Raw genomic sequence first — 11,091 nt, forward strand, 5'->3', positions numbered from 1 at the left:
TACTTTACAACTACTTACCATGCTACCCTACTTAATCTCCAGTTCAGCTTCTTTAAACATCTTGAACATATCACCAACATCCCTCTTCATCGTCCTAGTAAGCTCTACTAGATCCTCGTCCGGCCTGTTGTACATGATACAGTTGGCAAACATCAACATGACATCCCTTTCAAGCTCCTTGATCAGCAGATACACCGGTGGGTCGGCCTTTGATTTAAGAGCCTTCAATATACCCTTCAAGTTTCTCGGTTCATATATCATCTCGTAATAGTTAGGTGCATCCTTGGGATTGACCGCTTGCAAAAAGGGTGAAGAGAACCTATGTTCCTGAATTGAATTGATGAGATTGACGGCAATGTTTTGGAATCTTTTGCGATGTTGTGTAGGTGCCGGTGATTGTGACCTCGGCCGCTTGCGCGACAATGGCTCAGATTTTGTTGACGGAAGTGGTTGCAATTGGGGGGAAGTAGTATCAATTGACTTTTCTTGTGCTGGTGGCTCGTGGGTCTCGCTCTCTACTGGCGTGGGTGAAGAAGATTCTGAAACTGCCCTATCACCAGAAGCACTTACATTGTTTGTCCCCTCTTCGGAATTGTCGTCCGCATTCGATCGTTTTTCAGAGTCTTTCTTGACTCCTAACTCCTTTTGCTCTCCGGTAACGTCAACTACTGCAGACGCCGTATCCTTTACTTCACCTTCCAGCACTTCACTAGACTTTTCTTCCTCATTTCCCTCCACCACTTCATCAGCAAACGCAGCTGCTTTGGATTCGGCCTTTGCTGTATTCTCCTCAAGGGCTGTTTCTCCATCAGACTCAGGAGGATCATCCTTCTGCAGCAATTGCTCTTTCTCCACACCAACATCAGTTTGTATAATATCGTCCTTATTATCCTGCGCCTGTTTAGAACCAACACTCTGAGATGTATCCTTTGTTTCCATTTCTGTTGCCGATGACGGTTTTCCATCCACCTGCGATAACTCCTCAATTTCGGGACTTGCCAATTCCACGCCATCTGCAGCCCCTATCTCTTCCGTCTCATGATTCTTCGTTTCTTCTGTCACAACAACCACTTCAGTATCTTCAATATCTTTAGTACCCTCAATATCTTTAGTATCTTGACCTTTCGATGCTGCTCCAGTGGCGTCGTCCAGTTCGATATTATCCTCTTTTGAATCGCTCACTTGCTGTTCTTTGTCCGCGACATTTTCTGTTGATTCGACAGACTGCTCTGCCGATTCCATATCCTTAACCTCTTCTGTGGTCTCGGTAACTTCCTCTACCCCCACTCCCTTGTTTCCTTCTTGTTCTGACTTGTACAACAGTTTCGCCCCATTTAGCAAAAACTTTGAGTAACGAAAGGTTGAAGTTGCAACAATATTCTTCAAATAATTCTCGTACCGATCTCCTACTTCCACTATGACATGATTATTCGCGACACTGACAAACTTAAAGTACAACGTTCTATTGATAATGAATGAAAGTAGCTTGATATCTATTTGAGGGAAGTTTATCTCGTCGTTGGGAAAGTCTTGTGTATACTTGCGTGTAGTGTCGTTTAATTGGGTGATAAATTCTTCGACCGGTATCGATGCCCTGTTGTCAGATAGATCACCTTCATATTCACTGATACATTTGTTGATAACGGATCCCACAAGGATGATCAGAAGGTCGGGGTTTATCTTGACTTGTTCCGTCATAGTCGTAGTTGTTGTTGTTGGTCGGGTAGAATGGTTGATATTTTTTTCTTTTTTTCAACCTTCTCTCAGTCCCAATCAAGGAAAAGCTTTGCATGAGGCAGGTTGCGATATTGCATTTCCGTGTCTGAAGGAAGTAGAGAATAGCAGAGCAAAAGGGTATTACAGTGTATTCAATCAAAGTCTTCTCTAGTAAAAGTTGTGTTATTTTATATACAAACGTTTAGCGGAGAGGCATCTGCAGAGATTCATTGAATCCACAAGTTGAACACCATCTCCAAAAGCACCTTAAGCATCTTCCAGGCCCATAGTTAGTCTATCTTTGACCCTGTTGCATCAACAAAGCACTGGATTTTAGTTAGTATTAATTTTTCAAACATCTTCATCCTAATATACATACTTTTGCTCTTGGAATCTTTGACCAACACGTTCACTATGCTTCAAGAACTTTTCAGAACATTTGGCAATACAACTGGTCTCCTTTGAAGTCAAGTTGTTGGATGTAAAGTCATTAACGCAATCCTCAAAACATCTCGAAACCAAGTTTGAGTACAAGTTCATGAAATCTTTCATTTGCTTCTGTTCAACAATTTGTTGGAACTCTTGTTGTTCTTTGACATTTAACTGATCCATGATGTGTGATTATTGAAGGTTCTGTGTATGGCTTTAATGATTTGAATGGCAAAAGAAGCAAGTTTTAGCAATTTTTCAGAGGTTTTTGAAAATTTTTTTGTTTCGCTGCTGCCGAGACAGTGGGGTGTGTGTGTGTGTGTGTGTGTGCATTATGTACAAGATTACTTTATACACTCTATATCCTCTATCTACGCCTTACAAAGGCCCGGAGCTCTTGGAAACGGAACCAAGTCCCTTATATTGTCATGTCCTGACAAATACGTGACAAACCGCTCCCACCCCATACCAAATCCGCCATGAGGAATTGTACCACATTTACGCAAAGTAATGTACCACTCCATATCTTCTAAGTTCATGCTCTTCTCTCTCATCGACTCAATGAGCGTGTCGTAGTCGTGCTCCCTCAAAGACCCACCAACAAGTTCACCAAATTGGGGCAATAGTAAATCAAAACAGGCAACCGTCGGCTCATTTTCATTATAACTCAACGACTTTAGCATGTAGAATGGCTTCATTGATGCAGGGTAGTCAGTAACAAAAACGGGACCATTTTCTGCTAGTGCTCTTTCATGGACCAAGTTCAAGGAATCTCCAAATTCTAAGTTTGCGCCCTGTTTGTTCAACTCTTCAAGTGCCTCATGGTACGTCAAACGACGCCAGTCGCTGCCGAGGATGGAGCTCCATCTGGACTCTATAACCTCTTGGTCCAAGTATGTTCCCTCAAGGTACTCCTTCTTTCTCTCCACCAAGCTTCTCGTAACCGATTTTATCATCTCCTCAGTGAAACTTAATAACGGCTCCAACTTATTCAAATACGATATCTCTGCCTCTAACATCCAAAACTCGCTCAAATGCCTAGAAGTCTTGGACTCCTCTGCTCGAAAGCAGGGTGCCAAAGTCCATGCTCGGTTAAGAGCCAATGAAATTGCCTCCAAATGTAATTGGGTCGAAACCGTCAAATACGCTCTCTTTTCAAAAAAGTCATCAGCTTGTTTAATCTCAAATGTTTCTCCTGCCCCTTCACAATCTGAACTTGTAATCAAAGGAGGAGTGACTTTTGTAAAACTGTGATTGTTGAAGAAATCCATCATTTGAGTCTCAAGAAATGATCGAAGTCTGTAGAACGATGCAATCGTGGATGCTCTGTGCTTCAACGATGGAAGCGTCCTCAAAAATGACATCGAAGTGGCCTTTTTCTGTAATGGGTAGTCCTCTGGAACTTCACCAATGATTTCGTAACTATGGTTTGGATTCTCAGGATTGTATTTTAGCTCTTTATCCTGACCCTTTCCTTTGCTTGCACTCCATTCACCTCTGACACAAACGCTTTCACCAACTTGAAACCTTGGTTGCTCTCTACCAACAAGCACAACATTGATTATCTTGGAGGTTGAGCCGTCGGATATATCCAAGAACCCAACATTTTTTGAATTTCGTATACTTTTGACAAATCCACGTACTTCCAATGTTGACCCAATCGGTGGAGATGCCAGTATTTGCTCCTTGATTGTTGGAGCTAGAGTACTTTTACTCCTTAGATATCGTCTTAGTACACTCTGCCTCAATCCTGCGTGTGTAGTTCTAATCATCCACAAGGGCTTGCTCATCCAATAGGGCTTGTCTCGATTTCTCCGCTATCATCGACCAATTCAGTAAATTTTTCCGCAATGTGATTTTGGAAAAATACACAATTAGAGATTACATATCTAACAATGAAGAAGAAGAAGAGCATCTTCCTCCCCACGTTGCTCAGCACATATACATAAATATATATATATATATTGAGGGGACTTCTCTTCCCAGTGGATCAAGTAGGTAGTTGTTGCTAGAAGAATCATCACCCCAAAAATGCATTCACATCATTCGCACAGTGGTGACTACATATCCCACGCCTATGATCCTTTAGAGGAAATGGTGCAGAACTACATTGACCGCGGCTTTGATGTTCTTTGTCTTACGGAACATATGCCAAGATTGGACCAAGTATACTTGTACCCGGAGGAGATTGAGAAGGGCTACGGGACGAAACAGTTGCTGGATGATTTTAGCAAATACTTGGTGCATGCAAAACAAGTGCAAGAGAAGTACAAGGACAAGATAAAGATTATTGTCGGGTTTGAAATAGAGGGAATAGATAAGGCACATTTGGACTTGTCAGCCAAGACACTTCAGAATCCTTCTGTGCAAATGAGTGTTGGATCAGTCCACTACGTTAACAAGCTCCCAATAGACTTTTCCAAAGAGCTTTGGAAGGAAGCCAAGGCGGCTAGTGAAGGCGGTTTGACCAGATCGTTATACAAAGATTATTTCAAATTGGTGTCCAATGTAATTGACTTGAAGCCCCAAGTGATTGGCCATTTCGATTTGATTCGTCTTTGTCAGCCGGAAGACGATTTTGATGAAACTACAAACAAGCTCACCAAGGATGTCAGGATCAAAGAGGACTGGCCCGACGTTTGGGAAGTGATTGTTTCAGTGATTGAAAAAGCTGGTAGTTATGGCGCAATGTTTGAACTAAACTCCGCAGCTATTCGGAAAGGTTGGGATTGCCCTTACCCAAAAAGTGATATTGTAAAGGCAGTTATTGAGTATGGCGGTGGCCGTTTTTGTTTATCTGATGATGCTCATTCAATCAAGCAGATTGGTCTTAATTACAAAAAGACGTTGCAATATCTTAAAGATCATGGCGTCTCCAAGTTGTACCACCTTGATTTGAAGGATGGCAAGGTTGTCACAGTTGGTGAAGCTATAGAAAGCATAGAGAAATCTCCATTTTGGGATGTGTATTAAATATAATCCATAAACTCTAATAAGATCTACCAAACATACAATACGTAACAGCCTTTCTATCACACTTGACACATTTCTGGCCAGACTTCAAATTTGGTTGCTCAAATGGGATACACAACGATTTGGCTCCCATTGATGGTGCTTTTTCATCGACATCACCATCTTCACCATCATCGTTCTTAGCCGATGAATCCTTGATGTCATCTTCACAGTCAGCATCACCACACCATGGGGCCAAAATGACATTTTTCTTGTTCAAAGTGGGGACAAAATCTTTCCAATCCTCCACCAACACTCTATGCTCATCGAAATCTTTCCTAGCCTTTTCTAATAATGCGTTATGCATGTCATCTAGCAACTCTGGAATACGCTTCTCCAATTCGTCCAACTTGACGGTGTACTTCTTACCATCGTTTCTTCTAACAACAGTAACTTGTTTTGATTCCAAATCTTTTGGTCCAAATTCTAATCGAAGTGGAACACCTTTCAATTCCCAATCGGCAAACTTCCATCCTGGGTTGTAAGAATCTCTGTAGTCTCCAGTAACCTTGACACCAGCTTTCTTCAACCTTTGTTCAATCTCTTCTGCACCGCTGTTGATTTGTTTCCTTTGATCATCGCTTGTTTTAGCTGTGATTCCCACGGGGATCACAACAGCTTGGGTTTGGGCTACTCTTGGTGGCAAGACCAACCCCTTGTTATCAGAATGAGTCATCACCATAACACCAATGACTCTCGTAGACAATCCCCAAGAGTTTTGATAGGCAAACAAACGCTCCTTGTCAGCTCCATCTGGATTTTCTACGGAAATGTTGAACATTTTGGAAAAGTTTTGGCCCAAATGATGTGAAGTACCACCTTGTATACCTCTACCAGTTGCAGCAATGAAACCCTCAACCGTGGTTGTATAGTCACCACCAGCAAATTTCTCGTTTTCGGTCTTTCTACCTTTAACAACCGGAACAGCCAATAGCTCCTCGTATATAGCAGCATAATAGTCCAAGATTTGCAAAACTTCTTCTGCTGCAGACTCTTTTGTCAAATGAGCAGTATGTCCTTCTTGCCATAAAAATTCTCTAGTTCTCAAAAATGGTTGAGGATGCTTAAACTCCCAACGAACAACAGAGTTCCATTGGTTCAATTTCAAAGGCAAGTCACGATGCGACCTAATCCATTTGGCGTAGTATGGGTACATGACTGTCTCAGATGTTGGTCTAATGGCAATGTGCTCATCCAATTCGGAACTACCAGCCTTGGTGACCCAAGCAACTTCAGGAGCAAATCCTTCAATATGATCTTTTTCCTTTTCCAAAACTCTTTGTGAAACAAACATAGGGAAATATGCGTTTTGGACACCCAAAGTTCTAATTTTCTGGTTGAACCAGTCTTGAATCGTTTCCCAAACAGCGTATGAGTTTGGTCTGAGGATATAACAACCGGAAACATCATAGTAATCCAACATTTCACTTTTCACAACAACTTGAGTGTACCAGTTGGAAAAATCTTTCTCCTTGTCGATAGTGATACCAATCAATTTGGCATCTTCAATTTTGGCATCTTCTTTCTTTGCAGGAGCTGGCTTCTTATCTTTAGGAGGAACAGTGGCAACTGGCTCTGCAGCAAAATCAGTCTCAACAACTTCAATTCCTGTAGACTTTAAGAATTCCAAAACTGCTTTTGCAGGTAAACAAGCAGCTTCAGTTTCAGTAGTCAACTTTAACGTCTCATCTTTTTCAGCTGCTTTAAGTATGTTATCATCAAGTACGATCTTGATCTTTCCAGCCACGTCCTGAGACAAATTGGCAATAGAGACCTCCTTGGCTGAGGTTTTGAAAAACTCCTGAACTAAGTCATCTTTGGCCAATCTGGGTTCTTTGACGTTGGCAGATTTCGCAATGGTTGGGGTAGGAGTCACAGTAGATTGAAGTGCAAAGACTAACACAGGAACAGGTGTAGCTGATTTAGCCGTCTTTGGTTTAAATACCAAGGTTTTGGTTGGCAATGCATTGCTGGTTTCTCCAGACACAGCTAAGGATAAAGAAGCTAAAGATTGAGCTAAGGCCATTGTGTGGTGAAACTCTTTCTCTTTGACTGATTTGAATTATTTATGACTCGTAAGATTAAAACCTCTCTGCAAAATTTTTTAATTTTTTAATTTTTTAATTTTTTATTTTTTCCCTTCTTCCCAACAGAGAGAAAAGAGTTGAAAAAAAAAAAAAAAAAAAATTATTCAAATCCATATTGAGTCAGAATCAGAATTTTCAGCCAGTTTTACTTTCAAGACTATACAAACACCAATGTCTACAACTACTATATACGTTAATGAGAAAACTGGAGTAGACTCTGCTGACCATTCCGGTTCAGAATCTCAGCCATTTGCTACCGCGGCTTATGCGTTATTTGTCAACCCTGACGCCAAAATCCTCGTCTATAAGGAAACCGAAGAAGATAAGACTAAATTCGCATACACCGAGATTTCCCCATCTGCATTGAAAAAAGCTAAAAAGGGGGCCGAAGGGTTGAAGAAAAAAGCTGAAAAGCAATCCAAACTTCAAGCTGAAAAGGAGTCATTGCCAAAAGTTGCTGATGTGGATTTGACTGCAATTGAAGAAGACAAATCTTTACCAGCTGCAAAGAAGATCAAATTGAGATCGATTCAGGATAACATTGGTACAAGAGTACAAGTCAATGGATGGGTACACCGTTTGAGGGTACAAAAGGGCTTGGCGTTTATAACATTGAGAGATGGAACAGGGTTCTTGCAATGTGTTTTGACTGGAGATTTGGCCAAGGCTAGACAAACGCAAGAGTTGACCATAGAATCCACAGTCCTGATCAAAGGTGTTGTTTCCAAATTGCCAGAGGGTAAAACTGCCCCAGGTGGAGTTGAATTGAAAGCTGATTACTACGAGATTGTTGGCTTGGCTCCAAGTGGTGAGGATGCATTCACAAACAAGGTTCAAGAAGGTGCTGATCCTTCATTGTTGTTGGATCAACGTCACTTGACATTGAGAGGGGAAAGTATTTCCGCGGTAATGAGAGTCAGAGCTGCATTCTTACGTGCCATAAGACAGTTTTACCAAGAAGAAGGTTTGTTGGAAGTGACTCCGCCATGTATGGTGCAAACCCAAGTGGAAGGTGGATCAACCTTGTTCAAAATGAACTACTATGGAGAAGAGGCATATTTAACCCAATCGTCTCAATTGTACTTGGAAACATGTTTACCTGCATTGGGTGATGTTTATTGCGTTCAAGAATCCTTTAGAGCCGAAAAATCACACACTAGGAGACACTTGAGTGAGTACACTCACATTGAAGCCGAGTTGGCTTTCCTCACTTTTGAAGACTTGTTGCACCATTTGGAAAAATTGATTTCTAAAACAGTGCAAACTGTATTGGAGGACCCAGTTGCTGGAGAATTGGTTAAACAATTGAACCCAAAGTTTGAGGCACCAAAATTGCCTTTCAAGAGAATGCAATACATTGAAGCATTGGACTGGTTGAATGAGAGGGGTATTTTGAACGATGAGGGTAAGCCATACTCTTTTGGTGATGACATTGCTGAAGCACAGGAAAGGAAAATGGTTGACACAATTAACCAACCGATCTTGTTGACTAGATTCCCAGTCGAAATCAAATCCTTCTACATGCAAAAATGTCAAGACGATCCTAAAGTAACTGAATCTGTTGATGTTTTGATGCCAAATGTTGGTGAGATTACAGGAGGTAGCATGAGAACTGTTGATTACGATGAATTATTGGCAGGGTTCAAGAGAGAAAACATTGACCCAGCGCCATATTACTGGCTCTTGGATCAACGTCGCTATGGTACTTGCGAGCATGGTGGATATGGAATTGGTACTGAAAGAATTTTGGCTTGGATTTGTGACAGATTCACCGTCAGGGACTGTTCGTTGTACCCAAGATTCACCGGTAGATGTAAACCGTAGATGTAGAGTGTTTGTAGCATGGATGATTTACACTAATTAATACTAAACACATACATCACCTACAACATTCACTCAGCGTGCACAATCTCAGCTTTCTGTTCAAATGTTGGACTTATAGCGGCAGATTTGTATAATGGGGGCAAAGGTTCAATGTCTCTGCGCAACACATAGACTTGAACATTTCTCCACAAATTTTTTGTCTGATAGATTGCGTGTTTTGTTGCAGAAACTGCAAACACATGATCCAACTCCTCCAACGTCAACCCTTTGGTCTCTGGTAGGAACCAAAGGACCAAGAAAAAGCCAATAACGTTCCAAGCTGCGTAGAATCCAAATGCCCCTGTTGGAGTAAACTCGTTTTGCAAACGTGGCCAGGTGAATGCCAATAAGAAATTGAAAAACCAACACGTCGACGTGGCCCATGCCATGCCCAAATCCCTGATATACAATGGGAAGGCCTCTGCTGAGTATGTGAATGGAACGGGTCCTTCCGATGAGGAGTAAACACACGAGAACAAGTAAATCCCAGTCGTGACCATACCTAATCTACCGTTGATGTCATCAATCAAAAACCCAAACCCAGCAATCAACAAAAACACCGCCATCACTGGAAATGCAAATAGCAACAAGTTTCGTCTTCCAAAATGATCAATTGTTAAAAATGCCGGAATTGCAAACATAAAGTTGATCATACCAAACCCCCATGAAGCCAACATTGCTTTAATCTCACTCAAGTTGGCCTCAATAAAGATAGAGGATGAGTAATAGGCGATAACATTGATTCCACAAAATTGTTGCATAAACATGACAATCCATGAGGCAAGAGCCCCATTTCTGTTTCTCCTGATGGTGAACATTTCAATAACTCTTTTCCAAGTTGGAATCTTGTAAGAACCTTCCTCTTTCAACAAAATATACTGGTAAAAACAGTCCCTGGCTGCTGATATTTCATCAAACCGCAATACTTTCAAAGATTCAAACGCTTCCTTATGCCTTCCTTTCCCCATTAACCAACGTGGCGATTCAGGAACATAGGGCACTTGAAACAAAACAACAAAAGCTGGAATGCAAGCACTACCCAACATCAACCGCCAGTTCAACCCTGTATCAAAGCCTCTGTCGGGGACATAGTAGAACGCCAATGCAGCAACGTATCCAAACATAATCCCAACAGCAGTGAAAAATTGCCACAACATCACCAAGGCACCACGGATGTGTTTTGGTGCACACTCGGCAGCATATGGAGGAACAGTTGCCGATTTGATCCCGACACCAACCCCCAAAAAGAACCGCGAGATGAACAAATGCCACCAGTTGTTGACAAACCCTTGCCACACGCATGTAATGGCTGAAATGAAACAAGTCCAAAATATAACCCACTTCCGTCCCAAATGTCTGTTCCATAAGTCGGACATCCAGCAAGCGATACATGATGCACACAAGTAAGGCGCCCCATTGACCAACCCTTCAATCAAGTCAGCATTTCTCATTTCGGTAATGCCAAAAGCCCTGGGGTAGAATAAGGTTGCACCATTAATGACAGTTTGGTCCATACCTTGAACTGCAGCAGCCATTGAACCAAGCGCAATCACAGCCACCAATTTCTTAGGAATGTGCCATTTTTTTGTTGCTTCTAAGTGAAGAGCTGCTTTTTCTTCATCTGAAAGGAAAGACATATCTGAAAATCCAGCTGGAGATCTTGCCAAGGCAGCAGCATGTGCAAAGAGTTCTGGATCCAAATCGTGCTCCTTTGCATAACTTCTGCCTATCTCCATGACTTGGTGTTCGGTGTACCTTGAAAGTACATTTCCGTGTTCTGCCTCATGAGACTCTTTTGAAGTCAAGTCTTCGGAACTCTTGTTGTCATGGTTGGGGGAGTCCGATGAATGTTTGGAAACTATATCAAGTTCTTTAACTGACATTGTTTATAGTGGAGAGCTGAAATGAGGTCTGTAGTTGATTGTGTGGAAGCCATTTGAGGTTCCATATAAAGTGGAAACACTTCAGACGTGTTGCTTTACGG

The 11,091-nt window shown here is 41.7% G+C and overlaps 7 protein-coding genes across 7 annotated transcripts; 2 read left to right on the plus strand and 5 right to left on the minus strand. All coding sequences in view use genetic code 12, as the record gives it.

The window, feature by feature from the left end:
• Positions 1–27: 27 nt before the first annotated feature.
• On the minus strand, positions 28–1,698 carry KGF57_000838 (uncharacterized protein; the record flags this gene model as incomplete). Its single annotated transcript, XM_051755348.1, has 1 exon — positions 28–1,698. One exon carries the CDS (start codon positions 1,696–1,698, stop codon positions 28–30), a length of 1,671 nt encoding a protein of 556 aa, XP_051610612.1.
• Positions 1,699–1,983: 285 nt separating this feature from the next.
• On the minus strand, positions 1,984–2,328 carry TIM9 (protein transporter; the record flags this gene model as incomplete). Its single annotated transcript, XM_051755349.1, has 2 exons — positions 1,984–2,023; positions 2,096–2,328. 2 exons carry the CDS (start codon positions 2,326–2,328, stop codon positions 1,984–1,986), a joined length of 273 nt encoding a protein of 90 aa, XP_051610613.1.
• A 188-nt stretch (positions 2,329–2,516) lies between these two features.
• KGF57_000840 (asparagine--tRNA ligase) lies at positions 2,517–3,917 on the minus strand (the record flags this gene model as incomplete). The annotated part of the gene is made up of 1 exon (XM_051755351.1): positions 2,517–3,917. One exon carries the CDS (start codon positions 3,915–3,917, stop codon positions 2,517–2,519), a length of 1,401 nt encoding a protein of 466 aa, XP_051610614.1.
• Positions 3,918–4,176: 259 nt separating this feature from the next.
• KGF57_000841 (histidinol-phosphatase) lies at positions 4,177–5,118 on the plus strand (the record flags this gene model as incomplete). Its single annotated transcript, XM_051755352.1, has 1 exon — positions 4,177–5,118. One exon carries the CDS (start codon positions 4,177–4,179, stop codon positions 5,116–5,118), a length of 942 nt encoding a protein of 313 aa, XP_051610615.1.
• Positions 5,119–5,134: 16 nt separating this feature from the next.
• KGF57_000842 (proline--tRNA ligase) lies at positions 5,135–7,183 on the minus strand (the record flags this gene model as incomplete). The annotated part of the gene is made up of 1 exon (XM_051755353.1): positions 5,135–7,183. The coding sequence occupies one exon, from the start codon at positions 7,181–7,183 to the stop codon at positions 5,135–5,137; it is 2,049 nt and encodes a 682-aa protein (XP_051610616.1).
• A 232-nt stretch (positions 7,184–7,415) lies between these two features.
• Positions 7,416–9,068, plus strand: DED81 (asparagine--tRNA ligase; the record flags this gene model as incomplete). Its single annotated transcript, XM_051755354.1, has 1 exon — positions 7,416–9,068. The coding sequence occupies one exon, from the start codon at positions 7,416–7,418 to the stop codon at positions 9,066–9,068; it is 1,653 nt and encodes a 550-aa protein (XP_051610617.1).
• A 68-nt stretch (positions 9,069–9,136) lies between these two features.
• Positions 9,137–10,990, minus strand: KGF57_000844 (sugar porter family MFS transporter; the record flags this gene model as incomplete). The annotated part of the gene is made up of 1 exon (XM_051755355.1): positions 9,137–10,990. One exon carries the CDS (start codon positions 10,988–10,990, stop codon positions 9,137–9,139), a length of 1,854 nt encoding a protein of 617 aa, XP_051610618.1.
• Positions 10,991–11,091: the final 101 nt, after the last annotated feature.

Source organism: Candida theae (assembly GCF_024610275.1).
Source record: "Candida theae strain CBS 12239 chromosome Unknown scaffold12, whole genome shotgun sequence".
NCBI classification, from domain to species: Eukaryota; Fungi; Ascomycota; class Pichiomycetes; order Serinales; family Debaryomycetaceae; genus Lodderomyces; species Lodderomyces theae.